A 23558-nucleotide genomic window follows, 5' to 3' on the forward strand; every position below is an offset into this window, starting at 1 on the left:
TAATCAGGCAGCGTGACATTAGTCAGACTGCACGATAAATGACAATCAGTCCAAAGGGAATTTGGGGCGACATTTTGTCTTGGCCCGCTGGATCGAGGTCAACAAAGGGCCTGCCAGTGATTTTTTTTTTTTTTTTTTAAATCATGCAAAATTAGGGGAAGGCTAGCATGAACTAGCTAAGTTTTAATGTAATTTTATGCTTCAGTATCTTGTGTGACATGAATCATGATGTTGTTTCATGTGCGAAATATTGTTATTTTGATATATTCACACTTAACCAGCAAAAGGCAAACATGCAAACTTGAATCAGATACCTCATAGATATAATCCAGTATTTCTAAGATAGTCAGGATGCTGGCTCCAATGAAAAGACCCATCTGGCCACCAATGTCACCTAAAAACAGCGCAATAAAAAATTCACATTTTTCTCTAATATTTTCACAAATGATTTCCTCAATAGTGGTACCTTGAGATATGACTGACTTGACCATTTTTTTGAGATGATTAAAAGCCGTCATTCGCTGAATTATTATTTTTTGCTTTGATTGTTAGGCAAAAATTTTAGAGCATTGTATTCTGGCAGTGAACTCAATTTATCCCAATTATGGAATGACGTAAACTCATATATCATGGCACCACTGTAATACATAAATTTTTTCGGTGGCGGAAGTCATACCTAATAAACCCGCAACGTCATAGGCCTTCTTTTGTTCTATTGTTTCAAAGTTGAGCGCCTCAAAGAAGATGTCCAATACCAGAAAATTATCTCTAAGAAAAACAGTCAGAATATTAAAATACGGCAAATCACAACATAGTAACATGACGCAAATCAGATCAGAAAAAAATACTACTTTGGAAAACTGTGATCAACACTTTTTCATATTTTCAATGTTGGTGCATTTTTAATTTTTAATTCTGTCTTTGCACCAAGTGACAGAAAAAAAACTGATTCATTGATTAATCAACAGATTAACCAATGATTAAAATCATTGTTAGTTGTAGTCCTAATATTAGTGCCATTTATATTGTTAACTCACAAAAACACAAATGGCTGATAAAAAAAAAAAAAGAAGTCAAGGTACGATAATAAACATTGTGTTGTCGACTTTTATGTTGCGTGTAAGTGACCACAAACTCGAGGTCAGAGTTAATGATCAGTTTCATGAGAAGCGCATCACCGCTCTCACTCTGTCGAGTTTGTCGCTCTGGAGCGCTCGTACCGGATGTAGTCTTCGGACTTGTCGTATTTCCTGGAGAGATAGCGAGCTGAACCCTTGCTTGGGATTTTGACCATGGAGAGCTCTTTGCCGTAACGGGTGAGATTACAAGGCGTCTCGCATGGACAGGTGTCCCCGCTGGTCTTCTGGAGCTGGGCTGCAACATTGTGAGATGAGAACAAATGATTCACAGTGTGCTGTCTATTTTTATACAGGATGGCATAGATTTCTCAGGAAGGAACTTTCCCTCTTTGAAAATGATATTACAAAATATTACCTTGAATTAAATGAGCATAATTCATATAATTGTATTCATGAGTGTGGCCCATATGGATATAAGCCACTCTTAATACCTTCAATAAGTTTTAAATGTAGTGATGAGAGGCATAATTAAATTTGTGGCTCAAATAGAAGAAAAAGTATAATTATATCAACGCATGTGTGCTCATTAGCATAAAATCGTTCATACCGCTCCATTAATGCCATTGAAAAGCACGGTACTTTTGTTCTGTACCAATATTGGCGGAAGGAGAGCGAGATGAGATGGAAGATGGACGAGACGCCGTAGAAATGACGAATCAGTTTAATATTAACAGTTCAACAAAGGACGCCATCACACTCCAAAGTGACAAAATCACAATGGGAAGTCATTTCAAGATCTTTAGATTACCTCCGGTTATGGTATTACTTCTATTGAGAGAGAAAAAAAAAAACAATCTTCAAAACTTTGCATTGTACCTATTGTGTTGCATTGTAATGAGAAAAGAAATGAAGGCAGATTGTTTCTTACCAAGTGCTTTGTCAACACAGTTGATTTTATTCGGAGGACAGATATCAGCGGTTCCTAAAGAAGAGAGCACATAATGAGCCTGATCAATCACAACCAAAATGATCAGTGACCCGCGTCAACCGCAATGAGGAAGAACGGCTGTGAACAACAAGGCGTCGCTTATCATTCATCTCCCAATGAAGGCAGGACACGCCGAGGATGACTTGCATCCAGCGAGCGTGGCTGTCGCAGAGAAATGAAGCATGCGTGTGTAGAAAAAAACGTCCTCAGAAAAAAGAAGAAAACACATTGGCCAGTCCATCAAATGCGGGAATTCATTAGCGGCACAAGTCATTAGCAGACTTCTGCTGTTTTGCTTCTTTATGAGGTGTGTTGATTAATGTAGAGTGAAATGACATCGGATAGTCTATGTGACTTTTTACGCGCTCACATTATGTCTTGTTTGTACAATGTAGCACAATTATCAGCGAGAAAAGAAATGAGTCTTGAATAACACTTTGTAAAAAAGGCAGCCATTTTGTCTGAGGAGACAAAAGCCATGGCGAGTTTCCATGAGCTGTCCACGTGTCACAGGACAAGAATGGCCTAATAGCTTTTTTTTTTTTTCGGTGCTCGCCCAAATATAGAAATAGACCCAGACACTAAAATATTAACTCTGAGGCAACCAAATCTTGGAAAACACATTTTTGCTTCTAATGGTGGTAGGCCTAAAAGAAACGTGGAAGATTTAAAAGGAGTCACATGAAGTCACAAAATGTGCATTTGTAATATATTGTTTTCTTTACTGTTTATCTTCATTACACAATTAAGTAGTTATTCATCCATTCTTTTATTTTATCAGACTGATGTTAAAAGTTGATAAGTGGACCATGTTGCTAACTTATACGCATCCAATTTCTAGACCAGTGGTTCTTAACCTGGGTTCGATCGAACCCTAGGGGTTCGGTGAGTCGGTCGGTCTCAGGGGTTCGGCAGAGCCTCCACTGCGGAAGTCCGAACACGTCTGATTTATAAATTCGTGATAACGCATATCTGAACTGGCCTCGCAAAGGCAACAGCAGAAGTCACACTGATTTGCAGGTCTGTAATTTGTTTTGAGTTCATGCATTGTGTTGGTTTTGTTCTTAGAACAAGGTGATGTTCATGCACGGCTCATTTTGTGCACCAGTACTAGACATTGATGTCTTGAATTTGAAAAAAAAATTTTTTTTTTCACTAAAGAGGGGTTCGGTGAATGCGCATATGAAATTGGTAGGGTTCGGTACCTCCAACAAGGTTAAGAACCACTGTTCTAGACCATTTGTTCTCATCAATGGCCGACATTGATGAGACAAACAGAACAAAACAAAAAAGTCACCGCTTCAAAGACAAAAGTCTTTCAAGTCGGATATATTCAGAAACCGCGAGCAGCTGTTTACTATAAAAAAAAAGGGGGGGAAAGAAATCTTTTATCTGCCCCAAGTTGATGACAAAGGGAACAGTGGATGAGTAGTTAGCTCTGAGGTTGGGGGTACAAATCTAGTCTTAAATTTTCTTGTGTGTTCTTTCTGAGCTTGTGTTGAGTTTTCCAAGACAACTATTCACAAAGAGTATTCAATCAATCTAACATGCAAGTTTTTGGAATGTGGGTTAAAGGCCAAATATAGCGAGAACATGCAAACTTTACACGTGATGGCCTGAGATCAGACCCACCACTTCAAACTACAACACCCATCTTCAGCGCAACCACATATCTGGCAAGCTTGAGAGATTTGGTGGCAAAAAGCCAGAAGAGCTAAGTGCGGGACTCTCAAAGGAACCTTATTTTCAAATATAAAACAAACCAGCAAACAGCAAGGAATGTCAAATCAAAAATATTTTAAGTCTATTCAAAGTACAAAAATAAACCAAAACACCACAAGAGGAATCATGAAATGACAACGACTAACAAGAACAGACGGAAACAAATAACATAACGAGACAGACAAGACATGAAAAAAGAGACACAGAGAAAACATAAAACAAAACTCAGTCCGATCAAAACAAAATCAACACAACGTCATCTTTAATGCACATAGTTTGCAAAGCTCTCCTACGAACTCCAGTGCAATAATAATAAAAACAACAACTGTGATTATCAAGTGCCTTTAAAGGGACCTAAGAACACCCTAGAGAATTAAAAGGGGTAATTAAACGTGTGTTTATTCCAGTCACTAAGTGTACGCTTTAGTGAACAGATGGCGCACGACAGCTTTTTCAACATATACAAACAAAGCTATAAGTGGGGCCACAACCACTGCAAGTGCAAGACAGGATTATCTTCCACATCCTGTTTACTGGGTAAAAAATGAAAAAGTCAGCGCTGTAACATTTGAACAGCTGTGTGTGTGTGTGTGTGGGTGAGACTGAAAAAGACTTTCTATTCACAAGTTGGCCCCGCGCTCCCTTGACAAGCTTTGGAACCAATTGGTCTCAGGAGTCCTATAAAGGAATTTGAGTCTTCTTAATATTCAACAATAAATTGTGCGTACTCGCTTTCCCAAAGCTGGTGAAGCAAAGCTTCTGCATTTATTAAAGCTGATATCTGTAATAAATCAAATTCCGGATGCAATACATCACCGTGGGAAGCAAAAGCGGTGCTGCAGCTCACTGGGAACTCTCAAGTGATTATTGCTTGCAATCTGTTAATTCAAATGTTTCTCTTTGTTATCTTATTCATTTGTAGCTGGGGCTCAATTCTTGCAGTTTCTTAAAAATATGTTGATCTTGCAATTTCTCTCACGGACTGACGCGCAAGGCAGCAGTCATTTATAATTTAGTCGCAAATTGATTTCCCGCTGTTAAAAACAATGGACCAGCATTTAGAATGGTGCAGCTGTCATAGCATAATGTAATAGTTGTGGCCCCGAGGAATATTAGAAAGCAGAACTATTATTCTTTGTCCACTCTTATTTCTATAATTTTTTTCCAGATGTTACAGTCCAAAACGCATAAATGATTTGCAACATTGTTTCCTATGCAAGTGATAAGTCTTTGTCAAAAGGCCAGTGATGCATGTACCTTCTGGTATCATGTTTTTACTGTACCCTAAATTCATTGTTGTGGTTGTGTTCTTTCTAGAGCTTCAATGCAGCCTCCTTCAACACAGTTTACGTTCAGTAGCCCGACTCTTAGCAATAGTGTTGATGACACACATGCTGTGCAAGTCTAGACACTTAATTTGGTGCTTGACAGACCGGCGTCTCACTTGTATCCTCCAGACGATTAGTCAAAATGAAAAATTGGTAATCAATAGGGGTAAAAAATCTGCAGACAGCGTTTCCCAATCCGACTTCGCTATTTTTTGCCTGTCGGATTTTAAGTCTTCTACAAAATTTTCAGAATTCAATCATTAATATCGATTCTCTTGTTTACTTAATCACAATCATCTCTATTAGTCAACTTCCGAGAGTTGCCAAGCTCCTTAAAGTGCTCAGATTTTTTTTTTTTGGTCATATTAGAATTTGATTTAAATCCAGACGAAAAGAACATAACCACTCACCTTGCAATCTGCGCTTAGAAGCCGTAAAAATAGATGGCACAAATTGATGATGGCCTGCCCAGGCGACAGGTTGAGAAATTCACTGAGATGTTAATCAGGACTGACACCTGAATGAGAGCTGCCATCATAGCTGAAGAGCATTCCATTCCATGTAGAGCAGCTCAAGGTCAGAGCGCAAATTACATCCGTCCTCGGAGGGTTCAAGTGGGCCAAAACACAGATGGATTATTTTGCCCGTGCCTCATGATATCATGGATATGGATTGACTAATGCAAATATTCCAATGGAAGCGGCGACTACTAATTAAATTCTTAATCCAACCTTGGCTGTCATTCATATGTAGTGATACGGAATATGTTGCCGAACTGAAAAGTCTTTGATGCTTCAGTATAAATCTATAGTCAAGGTACCGTATTTTCCGCACTATAAGGTGCACTGGATTATAAGGCGCACCTTCAATGAATGGCCCATTTTATAACTTTGTCCATATATAAATCCATATATTTGGACACGCCTGCTGTAGTGGCTCAATATTGGTCCATATATAAGGCGCACCGGATTATAAGGCGCACTGTCGGCTTTTGAGAAAATCTGAGTTTTTTATAGTGTGGAAAATACGGTAATTAAAAGCTCTGTGTGATCATACCTGGCATGTGCACCATCCTGCAGTTGCACACTCGCACAACCTCGTTGGTCTCGCAGAGCAGGCGACAGGCACTGATGCTGTACGTGTCATATCCGGGGAACTTCTCTTTACTGCTGGAGCGGCAGTTCCCCCAAGGCTGGGGCAGGTATGTCAGCTGAGCACAAAGATTTATTAGCCGGGCAGCTGGCAGGAAATCAGTAAGGCTGCCATGCTCTTTGTGGTTGGGCTTGAAGATGATAGAGATAAAGACCTACCCTTTGCTCCTGACATGAAACAAAGGTCTGGAAGCCTGGAGAGACACCGAAGCCCAGCTGGTGAATGTAAGGAGGCTCGTCCTGACTGTGGATTTGAACTCGGATTCCGGCCTCCAGAGACGTCTCGTCTTCAAAATGGAGCAAGGGCACAGCATGGGAAATTCACAGGATGAAGAAAATGTGATGTGAATTATAAATGGGAATCATTTTCCCATGTACGATAAGCACATCGGAACCAGACAATTTTTTTTGGTGTTGTTTTTAATGATGACACAATTTAACTCTGAATCTGATTAGACGGTATTTTCAATTCCAACGTATCGGAGATCGACCTTGGCGATCTCACCACACTTTCGATTATTTCTCGTCGGTTGAAATCAAACTTGGCTGAAATCGAAGTGAAGACAGCCACGTGTAATGAATTATGTATGACTTTAAAAGTGTTCACTCGAATACCAACAATTGTCAGTCAATTGATTGACATTTACTTTTCTCATCAGTTCACAAATTCTGGCACTAAGGATTGCAATAAAAAACAACAACAACAACAATGCACAATATTTCATTTTCACATCATTACATTGGACACAAACGTTTTGCTGGCTTACTCGTCTCTCTCCATATCGGCAGATATTCATCCTGCTGGATATCCAACATGATCTCCAGCCCATTTCCCATTCCACCTTGCTTGGTTTTCCTAGATGTGGTCTTGTTCCCATTAAAGGTGTAGCATTTCCCATATCTGGTGTAAACCTGGAAGAAAACAAAAGCTAACATGAGCTTGACAAATTCAAGGCTCCGCCTGTGACGAGAACGAGACTGAACTGAGCGTAGAACATAAATAAGATCAAATCCTGTCATGCGCCATAAATATTTGGAGTCTCCACACTGCTCACTATGGATGTAAAATTTTAATTGGACCCCTTACCGTCATCGTATAAAACCTTATCAGAGGCCTGTAACTTCAGAAGCTTGTGTTATGTTGTATTATGATAAGGAACAAACAGGATTTCTCGTTCCAGACAGAAATGCAAGGTGGAAAAAACATGGCAGTAAATTGCAGGAAAAGCAATCAGGTAAACTCATGTTCCTTCAAACTTTGATGTCAGCAAATCACAGTAAAATAAAACCGATGTTGCTGTGCTTGCAGTGCATTTCTCGCTGCGTGTGTTCACTGGCGTGCCGGTACCTTGTTGCCGTGTTCCCTGACAGAGGCTAGGATGCCGCTGGAGATAACAAATGGCCACGATGACACTTCTTATAAGTGCATATCATTTTGTAAGAGGGAGTCATTATCCAGTCCCTCAAACTATTTCATTTACTTTTAATCACAATGCTGGCATGATGAAATATAGAGAGGATTAAATTTCAAAAGTTGATTTGCTGGACGTCATGACGTATATATCGGAAAAGATAAATATATGGGTAAATGCGCCATAAAACCTTGAAGGTGATCAGGTATCACCAAACAACCAATCACCAAGTATAGTATCAGTTTCTATTATCCTGAAACAGATAAACTACATCCCATTATTGTTTCAATATGTGCTTACTTCATTTTTTTGCACAATCAAAAAGTGGATGTGTTGTTCTAGTTCAACCTGCATTCAAATCATCTCGGTAAAGCGATCCTAATCACGTTTCCAGCAGTGATTAAACCAACGAAGCCTGTATGAATAGCTTCCACCCCTCTTTTTGTTTTTTTTGCTGATAAATAAGGCATCAATTACCAGAGTGAGCAAAATCCATTGGATTCATTTCGTGAAGAAAACGCTGACTGGTAATAAAAGAAGAGGAATTGTCTCGACCCCAGAGACACAAATGACAATCAGGCGGACATATTAAAGACTCATACCGATGCCTTCTAAACATGGGCGTCTGACTTTAAGATCAAACAAATCCGCCAAATGAATGTGCTGACCAGAAATGAAGTTTGTTTGAAAACCAACAAAAAGAAATCTTATTTATACACCAGTGACAATAAATCTAACAACGTTGCAAGGGTACATTCTTTGCCTGGGCATATTCACCACAATGATTACAGAAGGAAATATGAATCATATAACATGGCTTTAAAGGTGAGAAAATACATTTTTGTTTGCAGTAATTGCTTTGTGCCCTTTAAACCGTTTGTAGTTTGGATAAAGGATGAGAGCAAATGTTTGCTTACATAGGAAATGGATTCTTAGAATATGATTCAGATAACTGTTGAGCAGAATAACAGGCTCAGGATGCATTTTGGAGTTTTAGTATTGCTACTAGGGAGGCATGCATGTCCTTGGAGTGTCCCAAGGTCTTGAAGAGGAGGGCGGGGAACATCCCATGGAACCGGTAGTCTTGTGTTACGGCCCTCGCGACAGCTATAAATTGTATTTCAATTGTTTCCTTTATATGTCTCGTGAGGATAATTAGAAGAGAGGTTGTGAACCCCACCAGTTCTAGAAAGAGTCTGACTGACATGTGCTGCTAGCTTGAAATGGTTTAATCTCAATTTGGCTGTTGCAGAGTTGCCGGGGAGGTAAGCTTCACTTATCGCTGATCCTCTCAACCGTTCATTGACACACTTAAGCCCAGCAGGCGGACTTCGTCTGATGGAACGGGCAACAGAGGTGAAGGAGGATTTTGCTTTGGAAATGCTGAAAAGTGCCACAACCAAGCACCCGAGGTCTGCTCTCAGCACTGGAGGACCTTGATATATTCACACGATACCCCCTGAGACCATGGTAATGTCTTCCAATTATTTTGCCTATTCCAGATTTTTTTTTTGGTGAGCTTCCCGTGTTTTTTTTTTTTTTTTTTCCACACGGGTCTTAACAAAAATGGATTAAACAAAAATGGTTACTAACTGGTACAAATCCAATAAAAATAGAGGTTTTGTATTTCACCACGTAAATTCAAGTAAAAACAAGAAAACTAAGGCAGATGCTCCTGAAAGGCAAGTAAAAAATATAAATAAATCAGTTTACCGTGACAAGATACATAAATCTTTAACAACTCAGTCAAGACGGTGTCATCATTTCTCCTTAACCTGAGCAAAAGAGGATGACAAAAGTGCACCAGCGAAGGAGTACCCCAATATACACCCCCCCCCAAAAAAACAAGACAGAAAATTACCCAAGAGAATATACTGAATCACAAATGATTCACCACACTTGGAACAAAATAATTCAAATTTGTACACCACAGGGAGGGGAGGCTCCCGTTGTTCTGCTTGCCACACTTAAGAATTCAAACATTAGTTTATTCGACCAGAGCTTCATAATAAATACATGATGATCTTTCACGCGTCCTTACTCGACAGCAGAAGAGAAGATTTTGGGGTTATATGTGACATGCAGCCGCATCATACAGAGGGTGAAGAAGCTCTGCATAATTCAAGTCACAGTGAGACAGTTCTGTGTCATGGAATATTAATGACATCTGAATCGACTCAAGTAATTGCCTTAGAAATGTTTGTGTCTCTTATCATTCCATATGTGTTGATGTTGAAGGAAAAAAAAATCAACAACCCAAAATGAAGCAGTTATGCAAATTGCTCATTATGCTGCGAAATGAATACATCTCTAACAGTGTCAATCAAAGCTCAGCGTGATTATCTCTGTAAAAACAAAATGTTTCATTACGTTTTCTGTTTACGGCAATTGAAGTGTTTATTGTGTCACTTTGCTATGATACACAAATCCTGTGTCAATTTCTGTCATCATCAGCTTGGCTGTTAAAACATAACAGAAGCGGAAAGAAGATGTCGGGTTATTACTTTTCTTGTCATCAGCGGTGATAGTTTTTCATTTCCACTCTGTTTATCTGGTTTCTGTAAATTGGGAAAGTACCGATACCGGATAGCAGCATATTTTAAGGTATCAAGTATGTAAAGACTACCGATACCAACCCCCCAAGAAACACATTGGCGAATCAACATGTAGGTGAGAAAGAAAGGTCATGATTTTATTGTCCTTATATAAATTTGACTTGATATTCTTTTCCAGATGTAAATTAGATCTCATTTTAAAACACAAGGATTGTGTAACGCTAACCCTCAGCAAAAAAACAAGAATAAATTCCCTCCCGAAATAAACACAATGACGGACTTTGGGGTTGTGTTTGCTCCATTCGCCTCTTTCAAATCTTTCCTTGATTAAACCGGGTTGAAATAATCCTTCATCAAAAGTCAAGCAGATTACTTTTTACCATGGCGCCACGCACCGAGATCACATGCTGTGGCCTGTAAACAAAAATCTATTGTGACTTTCATAACCACACTGGCGTCTAACTGGGAGAGCTCAGCAGTTGGTCTGAAGACAAGTCCAACTCCGAGCAGAGCAGGGTGAGCATTAACTACCAATTTCAACATTGCCACTCACTACGTTATCGCGCACGCATATTCCATAGATCATTACGCAGCTGAGTGTTTCAATTTCCCTGGTAGTTTCTCAGAGGGCCATCCAAGCGAGCTCTATCATTTGCAATTAGCGCCTTGTCATCATTCTACCGCTGGGCGGAATAACACGCTTGATAAATGTGATCATTTCCTCAAATAATCATGACAAATGCAAATGAACGAGGAAACATTAGAGGAATTCCGCTGAGACTCGCTGATTAATCGGATGATCATTCCGAGTGATGAATCTGGCACCGTTCACTCCGAGGGAGGTTTTTCCATAAAAAGGCGTTGTAGCCACTTGACCGTTTGAAACCGCATACGTTGGGCCCCAACACTTCATAGATTAAAATGAACCCTGCTGTCAACCTCCGGGGCTTGTTTCAGTCATCTTTGTGGGAGTTATGAGTCATCCCCTGCCCTCTTTCTGGTCCTCTCCAACAGAGCATCAAAAATAAGTTCAGCATCGAAGTCAGCAAGCAGCACAACCAGCGAGCCTCCCATTTTTGTGCCACTCACCCATGCACACTCATCTAATGGATCGGCGATAGATGCTCTTGAAATAACAGGTTGGAAATGGACGAACGAGCTCTCCAGCACAATACAGCTAATAGAACTTCCATCTTTACGTGGAAATGCGTGGCAAGTTCCTGTGACTATGGGCTGCACTCAATTCAAGAACGTAACCTGCTAAATGCAATTTGCAGTTCATAATAGTTTCAGCGCTGATTTAGTTGAATCTCCGCCAACATCCGGATGGCACTAATTTACCATTCCAAAGAATTCAGAATATCATCTCGCAGTTATGTCCCTTTTGATTGAGCTGGTTAAGATCTCTAATGTACTTTTGAATGGATTACCTGATATATTTTCAGCTTCGCTCAGCCAAATGAGATAATAAGAAATCATTTATCCATTTCCTAGTCATGTACAGTGATGCCTTGACATATGAGTTTGAGTCAAAATACCCATATAAATCAGAATTCCTCACTGAAAAGAATAGAAATGCCATTAATTTCCTTTTTTTAAAAACATATTTTTTTTACAACTGACTTATTTTTTTGCATAAATAATACTGTACCGTCTGTCTACATGTGTTGCTTCACCCTGTCCAAATATCTGCCGCTTCAAGGGTCACTGCAACACCAACGGTATTTATTAGGCCACCTATGGTATTTTGCATTTTGTTAGCATTAGCTCAAAAGACTTTATTAAAACAAAGCCGTGTGGTTCTTTTGTATTGTGTTTAGTTTTAGTAAACTCAGCTGCTCACACTCACATTTTTAATTTACAAGGACTTTTAAGTGAAAAGTCCTTCACGTAAGATATAACCAAAACCAACTTAAGCAGCTCTGTTTGATACTAAATTGACTTGACTTGACTTGACAATATGTTCAACTTTTACATTTTACTGCTTTTATCCGCTGTTATTATGTCACTATCCGAACTTCACCTACAAGCACTCAACTGGTTATTGTTGGCTTTCATTATTTATTTTCCTATTTCATATGGAGTGGTGACTGTTTATTCCTCACCGCAGCTTCAGGCAATGGCACCGAAGAGGTGTGGGTGCATGGACAGGGGGGGTGTTTAAACAAATGTCTCTAAAGATAGCAAAGAACGCTTTGCCATAGCTGACAAATGGGTGTTTCGCTTTGCTCTTCACCTCAAGTTGCCCTTCACCGTTTGATGAGTGTGTCAGGAGACAGGCAGTGAGGAGAAAGCCGTAGCTGAATCATCTCCCTTTATGCACTTGTCTACCTTTTGACTTTCTTTGTCTGCGGTCATTCTCATATTCCTGTTTAATCAAGGGACCACTGTCATTTACACTGAATTTCATTTCCCAAGCTTTCCATCACTCATCGCTCCGGCACCTACATTATTTATTTATTTTGGGAAAACAACCTCCCCTGAAGAAAGCCTGATACAGTCCATCCTTTTTTATTTGTATTCATCAGAGCCAAGACATCAAATCGGTTGCTCATGTTGGACTGGGGCCACATGCAGTCTAAACATAGATGAAATGTCTGGAGAGAAGAAGCTTGATATGATATCCATGTTCAACATTTATCAGTACAAAATATGGGGAAGCCTTAGGGGATGTGAAAGATATACAAACACACATGAATAGTAATACTGAAGCCAAGCTGGAGTTGTGGACTTGTGTTTTGCATCTCAAATCAATAAGTGGATTTCAGCTTTTATGCACGCTGGCGGACATGTGGCCAGCAGCTGAGAGGTTCTGGGTTTGAATCTTGGAGCTGGACCCTCCTGCGTGGAGTCTGCATGTTCTCCTTGTGGGTTTTCCTATACCACAGATGCAAACTAAAAAAACTCTTTGAAGACTCTAAATAACCCTAAGGTGTGAATTTGTCTTAATAAGATGCACATTTCTTTACTTTTAGAAAAACTACAGCTGAATGTTTTGTCCCGAGTGGTCTATAGGCATGCAACACTTGTTTCATTCACAAGATGGTGCAATAAGTGCACACACTTATCTGCTCACAGGCGTACTTATCTTGGTGCCCCCCCTTTACCTAACACCCCACGGTAACAATATTTGCCTGGAAAGCACGGGACATTTATGAACACACGGGGAGGAGACGATAGCTCGTGTTTTTCATTCTGCATGAATCATCCAAGCAAACAAGTCTGATAAAGGTTTTACTGTGGGTTGTTAAAGAGCCTGTTTGGATCCAAAGCACTTCTCACTGATCACTAGACAGAGGCGGACGCGGAGCCAAATTGCAGGGAGGTTTGGCCTAAGGTTAAATGGCAACTATCTGCTCTAATGACAGCACACAAATTAAAGGGCATATCATTAAAGAAGATATCGAAGTGATAGATCTAACAGAAATTGAAAATAATTTCACGAGTATTTTTTTTTCTGCCTATGCACTGCCAATAAGATTTTTTAAAGGCCAAATTTCTTCAAAATATATTGACTTTATAATTACTTCAGGCAAACGCAATAAAAATGGTGTTTATCCATTACAGTTATTATAACATTTCATTTAACAACTGCTGTTGTAAAACAACACCATTAAAAAAAAAAAAGGGAGCCAATGAAGATGGCAGACAAAAGGAAACGGTAGATTATTCAAAGTGAAGGGAGGAAGGCAACAATGACTGCACATCAGAGATGGGTCCAATATTTGGCCCCGGCTGCATGGCGGCATGCCACCCGCCCAGATGTTTGGCATGTGGATTGTAGTTGTGCCAAATGGGAGTCAGGAGAGCGCACAATGCAGTCTGAGGTTTTAGGAGGCTTCTGATGCATCAAAATGAAGCCGAGGAGAAAAAAAGTTAACAGAAACAACATTCGGTACGTGTACACATTCATCCCGTGAAGGAAATGGAATCATCAAGACAAACGGACGGTCGTGGCTGAACAGAATTACCGCGTGGCCAATTTATGAAGATATTATCAATATCTGGCATATATACGGCTGTGCTCTTTAACTTTATGCTGCCGTAAAACTTTTTTTTAAAACGATCCATTTACCATCAAGGCTCAGAAGGCGACTTGCCTCGACTCCGTGAGGCATTAGAAGTTGACGACATGGTTTCGTCCCTTTGGACTTTTAATTATGCCATCACCTAATATGCACACAAAGCTCGGGTATCGGGCTGACGGTTGTGTCAATCCCCAGGCGTGCCGCCCGCGCTTTGCCTGCCAGTTAAAGAAGTTGCTTGTGGTCGAGCCGTACAATAATCGAAGGCTTCCTGTGGTTACACACCGCGCTGTCATTGTGCGTTTGATCTTCTTGGAACGGGCTAACTTGCTCGTTGGTGCAAGCGTCCTCTGCCTCAGTGTGAGGCTGTGATCATGTAGTATGTGCTGCACTAAAGTAAGGTATGCAAAGAAATACCCCATTGAATTTTTTGAGCAGGGGACACGCCTTTCCATTAAAGTGAAGGAAAAATTATTTTAATTTATTGACGACTAATTTGTGTCATTATGGTGTGTGTGTTTTGTAGAGTGCTACATTTGTAATTAAAATAACACATTACAACAATTTGGGTCAATCATTTTCAAATTTTTTTGAGGGGAGGTTGGGGTGGCTGGAACGGATTAATGGCATTTCCATTCATTTCAAAGGCCATTCTAGACTTGTGTTTTGAATTCAACTTGCATCTCAAGGCAGCACTGTCTTTTGAGCACATCTTTTAAACTCCCTCCCTAAGTAGATAACCAAAGCCAAAAAGGAATATTAAGACAAATAAAAAAATAAAAAAGAATCACAGAATAAACGTAACCGTATTTTGTTAACTGTAAAAAAAAAAAAATTCACTAGATGTTTGTGTTAATGTGTTTTTCCAGGGCTGGCGAGAAAAGGGAATGGATGTGTTTATTTCCAATTCCTCACTGCATTTTCGATTTACCTTTAAAATGTTAAACATCAACAGTCGTGAATTTTTAGTGCGCGTTTTGCTCTGTGTGAATGAATCTCTGTCAAATCCTTTCCAGAGACGCGAGTCTTAAATTTGACCTTGTGTCAAGCCGCTGAGATGGCGACCATTTTCCATTAGGACACCTCAGTGCAATTCCGCCACATTCAACAGACGAACGCCAGACAAACGCACTGACCATTCTATAGAAAAAGTCACCTAAATGCATTTCTGGACGTAGAATACACAATTTAAACCAGGCGTCAGGTATCTTAATAACGTGCCATTCACTGACAACACTTTCCACACCCATTCTTTGTCTGGCTGAAATCAGCACATTCAGTCTGATGTGAACAAGCCATCATCTCACCCAAGATAGTGTTGAATGCATTACTTTGACAACTAGACTTAACTGGACTGGACCTTGATAACTTCCCTCAGCAATCAAGTGTCACTCATCAGACGCTAACATCCAATGAAACTCACTGCAGCTCTGTTTACCTTTGGCTTTGTTTTAGTGTTTGACTACAATGTAAAACTGCCAACAGCACAAACATTTTACACATATAGTAAAGACGTGACGGAAGGGAAGCTCCAATCATATTCTGCTCTGGGGCTCATAAAAGCTTGGGGAGGTATTGCGTCTGTGCCTACAGACTACAAATGAAAGGCGCTTGCATAATACCACAGGCAGAGAGAGAAAACACAAAAAGAAATTCACCCACTGTGATGTAATAGCGGGGTGGAAATTCATAATTGTTCACTTGGTTGTGAAATTTTCACACATATTTGTAGAAGAAGATAACAAAAAGTGAGTTGGTCCTAAGATTTTCCCTTTAAAGGCCAGGCCTCACATGATCATACGGGTTTACAGTTGTAATAATAAACATGATAGAATTTGCTCTCCTCAAGGTTCCGTGTGTACTCTTGCTTTGAGAGAATGCTTTTATGTCAACCAATTTCCACCGTAGGAACTCATAATACATTACTGATTGTGACAAAGCCCTTTTTCTGAGGACTAACTGTGCTTTCTGCAACCCTCGCCAAGATTTATAATTTGCTGCGACAGATGTCAGGAACAGAGCATGTTTATTTTATTTAAGCCGCACTGTGACAACAAGTGGAAAAATACACCTCGGTGGACACCAGATGAATTCCTTCTGTGAACACTGCGCCGTGCGTGTCGTATTAGCATGTGGTACCAATTACACAATTCAATATTGGGAGCTCTTCATTCTTCTTCACGAGGTGTGCGCCAGGCCAAAAATACGGAAAATGTTTTGGTTCAGGATGAGCAGTGGACAATATGTTTTGATTGAAAGGGGCTCCAGATCTTCAGCTAGCCTAGCTGATCATGTCGTGGCCAGAGAAACTTGGTCCGGGAGTGTCCCTCTGTGACTAATACTGTTTACGCTGTGACATCATCAGCAGAATCACAATGATAAGAAATGATAAGGTTATGGCCTCTGACTATTATGTTGTCTAATTCCCATCCATGGTGTGTTTGCTTTGCAGTGCTGTCTGATCAACATTGCAGTCAATACATCAGCAAGCAGGGTTAAAATAAAGAAATCAATGTCAGTGTATTCTCACGGCACTTCCATCTCAGCCCTCATACGGAGATGGAAAGTCATCAAGTGAACTTACCCAAAGGGGATAGACACCTTGTATTGATGTGTGACGGCTGGCTTAGGTGCCCCGAAAAGTCGGTGTAAAAGTGAAGGATTACCCAAGCAAGCATGTCTTCCTCCAGCATGGTGCACAACACTGCCTTTCTCCCTTTTTTTTGACGGGTCATTTTTAAAAAAACAGATGAAACAAACAAGAGAAGTTAGGACAGACCATTCATCAATCCTAGTTGGTTTTTCACTCTTGCTCGCTGAGCTGCACAGGAAAGACGACCTGATGGAGTTTGACTACCGAGACCCACTTGAGCTTATAGTTTTTGTTAGTCCATCCCAAATTACTAGGCAGTACTTCGTGAAAGAACTGCTTTATTTCGTGCCTCAACCACTTACAAACTGATTTTTCTTGCCTAATTTAAGATGACTTCTCGCGGCTGACTTTGCCTTAAAGGGACAGTGTGTAGAATTTAGTGCCACCTAGTGGTGGAGTAAGCAAAATGTTATCAGCAAGGAGATAGGCACAGGTCTTATAACCAAACCAGCCAAGCACAGAAAATGACAGCGTTAAGAAAACACTTTCACAAATGTTCCTAATTTGACTATATTCATCTCCTTAGTCATGGAGGTTAATGAGGCTGCGTAGCAAAAGAGCCGCATGTCGTAAACAGTTTTAATCAGGAATTATCAGACGCTTAAGAAACCTCTTGAAATAAATTGATCGTGTAGAAAAGATCAAGGGAACAGCAGTACAAGTGTTGAGATTTACCCTGCAGAGACCTTAATTATTTCCAGTTCCACGACGGCTTCATCAAAAGAATTACAGGCTTTCCTATCAAAGCTGTTCAACGCTGTATTGTTTGTTGAAAATAGTGACATGTCATCTATTGTGTTTTTTATTTCCAGAGCAATAACAAAACAGTTTCATCATAAAGTGGGATTTTCATTGGATAGAGACCATTTCTATTCCCTCAACCAACAACTTTGTTATTTCACAGCCCTGACTCCCACAAAATAAATAAGTGGAACATCTATATGTCACTTGTATGCCTACCAACCAGGCTGCAGTTTTCAGGCAGTGAAAGGGCAGCTGCCACCATTAGCGACTGCTTTGGTATCCCGCCCAGTTGGAAGTATTTTCTGCACTGGGACAGAACACTAATGGCGCTTTTACACGAGCAAAACTACTGCGCTGGGTTGTGGCAGCAGAAATAATCTTGCACATTGGAGCGAATCACCATAAGATGCAAACGCAGCCTCTTAAAAGTGTTAATTTCACAAATGAGGGGAGGATGTTAAGATTAAACAATTAAAAAGCAGCTATAAAAAAAAAAAAAAAAACGCTTGGCAGAATGTGGGATAGGAAAAAGTCACAGAAAAGTGTTTGTTTACCTCCTGCAGGGTCCACTGCACTCTAAAACATTGTATCCCCTTCTGATTTTTATTTATTATAACATAAATCATTTGGCTATCATACCTAAGACTGTCTACACGTTTGTTTCACCCCTGAGCGGTGACCTCAATACACCGAGCGGTCTTTACCAACGACTAAGCCATGGGTGTAAACAGATAAATATGAGGAGTTGACCTCAGTGAAATTCCCACTTTAATTAATGCCTGGTCCCCTCACTGTAATTCCACATCTCCTTTATTAGAAATTTGAAAAGTATTCTCCCCGGAGATTTTGCGAGTCACAGGGAAATTGTGGCACAATATGTTTTTAATTTCCCGGGAGGTCCTTGCACAGCAACTATTTAACGACAGAGAGGCTTTGCCGAATGAAACCAAACATAATGCTTTTTTTCTTTCTCGATGGGGCTTGGCCCAAACATGAAATATTCATTTCGGACAGTACGATCTTGACTGGGGACGACCCGGATTTATTGAACGTCCCAACACGCGATTATTGTGATTCCGATGGACCAACTTCAACGAGTAAAACAAACAGATATCTTTTTTTTTATGTACTTACAATGATGATATCGCTTAAAATTTATCGATGTAATAAAGCCAAACGCAGTATGTGGTGCTTACCATGTCCGAGCCGAACAATAACAAAACATGATCATCAGCTTTAAAGCCTTTTTAATTCCCCGTAACATCTATGGCCATTCATAATAAACTAACTTGACATATATTTTTAATGAGCTCGAATAAATGCACCATTAGCTAGTTCATAATAATCTTCGTTGTCTTTCATACGGATCGGCTGGAAGTACTCCAAGAGCTAATGTAGTTCAGGAGCAGTTACGCGGTATATTTTTAAAGATTAGAACTTCTTCTATCTTGATTATCGAGTTACATGAAATGTCCTTGATTGACTTCAAGTTCAAATTTGACAGCAAGAGCTCATCAAGTCGCAGAAGAAGCCGTTTGAAGTGCTCATCGCTCGCACTCCACATTTTAATGTGCCGAGTTACTGTCTCCTAATGTGCTTGTAATATACTGCATGCTCCTCAAGATGACACAAATCAATACATACACTAATCCGCCCGTATCCACTGGGGCAATCTCTTATCCTTCCGGATTTTCACACACTAACCTAAAAATCCGTGGAGTGTTCTTAGGGCCAAGTTTCTGATTCCCGTCAGAAGTAAAGGGGATTATGCATGATACTTAAAGCTTCACCCACTTAGAGTTCAACTTTTTTTTTTTTCCAGCAAGAGGGAAACTATAAAGCCAGTTATACTTTTGCTGACATTGGTAAACAAACAGAGGTTGTGCAAAGGTCTCCATCAAAGTGGCAGATAAAATGCTCTTTGCTCGTGTTTTTGAAATGCTGCCGCCATGCCTGAAAACAGAACCGTCTATTTGTGTCAGAGTGAAACGTGCGGGCCGAGCAAAGTGCGTCAAACAGAGACGCTCTAAACTGGTTATAATCACGTGTCCTGCGAGACTGTCGCTCTGGGGTGATTAAAGCTCATTTCTGTGACTGACCAGTATCGAGAAATACGGCCATCCACCGGGGTTATTATTTTACACAATTTGAAAGATGCGTCTTGGACATCTTTGATCGCACCACAGAGAAATGCTTCCTTCTTTTAATCCACCTGAATCACATTGGGTTACCAAGGTAACCAAGGTTATAACTATCCAGATCCTATGCTCATGTTCAACAGGGTCTCAGGACAAAGAAGTAAACATTCGCAACATCCGTGTCCTTCAGGGTCAGTGGAGCAACAGTAAGGGTTCAGTGATGTGGTGGCATTGCACATCTTTTCATCATTTTTAATAGACATCTCAAATATAGCCGCCACACAGTCTATCCTGCGCAAGGTCGTAGGGGTCTGCAGCACATCACCCACAACTATATCACCGCTGACAATCAATCCAGACGTTTGGTGTCGCACAAAAACCTATGAGAGGCAATCCAGGCGAGCAATATAGCAAGAACAAACCACCAGTCCTGCATTGCGATTTAGTTCACTATTATACAAACTCAACACAGCCAGTTGATGCTGTAGAAAGTATTTGAAATTGTCGGCTCATCTATTTTCTGAAAACACATAAGTCGTAATCCAATACCACAGATCTAAGATCGATCGATCAGATGTCCCCCTCCCAGCTAAGACTGATCACCAGTCAGTCTCGGCAAATGATTGTCTCTAAAAATACAAGCTCGGAGATTACGCCGTCTGTTGGCGTGCTGGCAGAGAAGTGCTCCCCGATGTTCTCAATCCTTTTAGACAGAGAAGTCTGTGACTGAACATATTTGACCTGAATCCCATGTTTACTTCAATGATGCTCTTAACGGAGCTTATTCTACATCGGGACTTTCCAGAGTTGCCAGTTCTGCTCTCTTTCTGTCAAATGATTGTAGAAGCATCCAAAAGAGGATAAACAAGGCATCTGATTGATGGCAACTCTTCAATCTCAAACCTTAAAGCTCTGATTTATGACTCAAGTCACATCTAAAACAGCTCGGGATAAGATATTGTCACAGCGTCAAGAGTTTGCCTGTAACTGAATGGAAAAGCACAAGACCGGGGCAGATTGAAAGGGAATTTCCCAAAGACAACAAGATTTGCACAACTGCGATAGCCATGAACGGCATCCAAGTCAAATCCGCCTCGCATGCGTCTCCTTGTGTCACAGCCAGCCCAAATTCCCCCATCGTTTGTGGCGCCGGTTGACACGATCCCTGACAAGTTTTCACATCAGCGGAGGGATTAGAGGCATAAGGTTTACGCTGGCCTCGACTGGATCCAGGATAACATTTCTGATTCAGCAATTTAAACTAATTTCAAGGCTGGCTCTGCAGCAATTTTCTGGATCAATGGAATGTCATAGCACTCTTGGTCACTAGCTCTATCACAGCTCGAGAACACACAAGGATGCCATGCTAATTTAATGCTTTGAAGCCTTGGAGAGGCTCCACTCCCTCTTACCTGTGATGTAATGCTTATAGTTACTAACCGGAGACAAAAGAAATTAGAGGTCTAAGTGTGAACATGAAAAGATGCATTGGAAGACACGGCGAGTGAATAATTCTATCGTAAATTCGTCCTTTTAGAGCAATCAATCATATACTGCAGAGATGACATTAAATTGGATAAGACCATTGATGGATGAATTAACAATTAAACATTGGCTACTTTTACATGGACAAAATGTTCAGAATTTGGGTTAAAATGATCGGATTCACTGTTTTCATGAACACTGAACGAATCAATGTGACATTTGAAGAGTGACAAAATATAGCACAAATAGTAGTAGACTTCCGTTTCAACAAAACATGGCTCTGTCCATATCTACTTTTTTGCCGTTCGTGTATTTTTTCCCATTTTTCCTGACCTGGTTGTGTACATGAAGCATTCTTATTCCCATCGTTCTTTTAATCTGAAAAATGCGTCCATGTAAACGTAGCTAGTGTGTGAGTTTTGGTTGAGCGATTTATTTATTTTCCTTTTTTTGAAGGGAATAATCCATGAATTCTGTCAGATGGAAGGTGGGTATGAGATATTCTTGGAGGTGGCTGTGCTGTATTGGCTTTGGGCCAATATTGGAAACATCTCAATTTCCATTCTAATTATGTAAACGTATTTCATTCCATTTTGATACAGATGTTGAACATGTATTTATATTTTTACATTTAGTACATTTGACTCCAATAACCTTGACACCTGCCCAAGTACGGGCTTGTGCCCTAAACAATAGTGCATGAAATAAAGAAACCATTACCATAGTGCAGCTCCAGGGCTGGTCTTTATCTCTTTGACAATTTTTTTTTTTTATGCTTCTGGCTTTAATCGTAGAAAAACATTATGTTGCAGATGAAACATCAAGCTATTAAATGTGGCAAGTATAAAGAAAAAAATGCACCAATACTGACACAATAGAGAAAATCATAATGCAAAAATTTTTCTTTTCAAAGAGATGAGCTACATCAAGAGTGACTCAGGATAACGCGAAAATACATTCTGTGCGGAAAGTTTCTGGCATACCGAGTTCCATTTTCTTATATTTCAATAAAAAAAACCCACACAGGCCGAAGAAGCAATTTCCCCAACTACATGACAGCTGTACAAATATATGGCGGCAAATGTTGGAGGAGAAACGGGGGAGGAGGTAGGGGCAGATAAGGGGGTGAAAGACACCGTGGTGGTACTGGCGGAGTAGCGAGGTTAATCCCGCTGTTTAATCTGTGGTCGGTGGGAGTGTGTGTGTGTGGGGGTCTTATCTCTTCCGCCTGCTGCCGTTGTGCTCTTCTTCAGCATCCCTGAGAGTGTGACATCACTCACCACAAGGCGGTGGGAGGCTGGCTGGGGGTGAACTGCAAGGCCCATACCTCGCCTCCCGCACACCCCGTCACGCGGCTCGGTGACGGTTGCAGGAAGTTAGATGGCGCTGATTCTGTACATCCACTGGGACCTGCTACTGACAACATCAATTTCCATGTTTCGCTGCAGCGGCGATGAGGTGTAGGGGGAGAAGCGGTGTGGGTGCAGGGCAGTGAAGAACGCTAGAACTCGTTGGCCCGCAACCTGACGAGAACTGGCAAACACAACATCTGTCAACTACCCCCGGGCAGCAAAGAAACAACACAAATTCCATGCGGACACCCAGAACATGTCTACTTGCGTGGCTATTTGTGAAAATAGCGAAACACTTGAGCGCCATTTCACCGGGAAAGACTTTAGTGTTCAGCTTTTCGCTCTGCTTTGCTTTTGCTACACTTGCGTAAGGATGGTTTGCCTGCAGCAAGATGTTCAAACTGCTATTATCAGCGCTCGACAATTAATACAACGTCAAGAGATGAGAAGAAGAGAAATGGTCATTTAGGAATCGAGTGCCTAAAACAAAGCATCCAAAAGAACTTTCACTGGCCTGTTTTCCTTCAGCTTTGCTCTCATTTGCCAAAAACTGAATTAAGCTAATTCACTAGGGCTAATGTGGCGAGGGTTTTGGACCCTGACATTGACTCAAAAGGAAGCACGTTCCTGTTTACAAAGGTGCAGCATATGGAAAAGATCTTCACGACGGTTTCACCCATCAGTCCCATGTAACCGGAATGTTCCCTTTTGATCTATTTACGCATGGAGTATTTGACAGGAGGCTGACAGCGAGGTATTGGTGATTGTCTTTGCATCAAGTCGCTTCTATGACCTTGAGTGCAACGAGCTTTAAAGCACTAAAGCTGTCATGTGTTTTGCATAATGCCGCCGGAAAGACAAATAGCTGTAAAGCCTGAAAGGTGCGCATCTTGTGCATACAGTGTTACCACGCAATGACGGCAGGG

The 23558-nt window shown here is 40.6% G+C and overlaps 1 protein-coding gene across 1 annotated transcript in view; it reads right to left on the reverse strand.

Moving 5' to 3' along the window:
* Positions 1 to 23558, reverse strand: part of asic4a (acid sensing ion channel subunit family member 4a) — a 63848-nt gene that overhangs the window by 2171 nt on the left and 38119 nt on the right. The window contains exons 3-9 of the mRNA XM_088383569.1: positions 7036 to 7180; positions 6428 to 6555; positions 6174 to 6327; positions 2008 to 2061; positions 1221 to 1374; positions 677 to 768; positions 315 to 394 (exon numbers count right to left, since the gene is read on the reverse strand). Of these exons, the coding sequence (XP_088239695.1) occupies positions 315 to 394; positions 677 to 768; positions 1221 to 1374; positions 2008 to 2061; positions 6174 to 6327; positions 6428 to 6555; positions 7036 to 7180 (807 nt within the window). The remainder of the gene's footprint in view (positions 1 to 314; positions 395 to 676; positions 769 to 1220; positions 1375 to 2007; positions 2062 to 6173; positions 6328 to 6427; positions 6556 to 7035; positions 7181 to 23558) is intronic.

This window comes from Syngnathus floridae, chromosome 8 (genome assembly GCF_059516105.1).
Source record: "Syngnathus floridae isolate MCC-2025c chromosome 8, RoL_Sflo_1.0, whole genome shotgun sequence".
NCBI lineage: Eukaryota > Metazoa > Chordata > Actinopteri > Syngnathiformes > Syngnathidae > Syngnathus > Syngnathus floridae.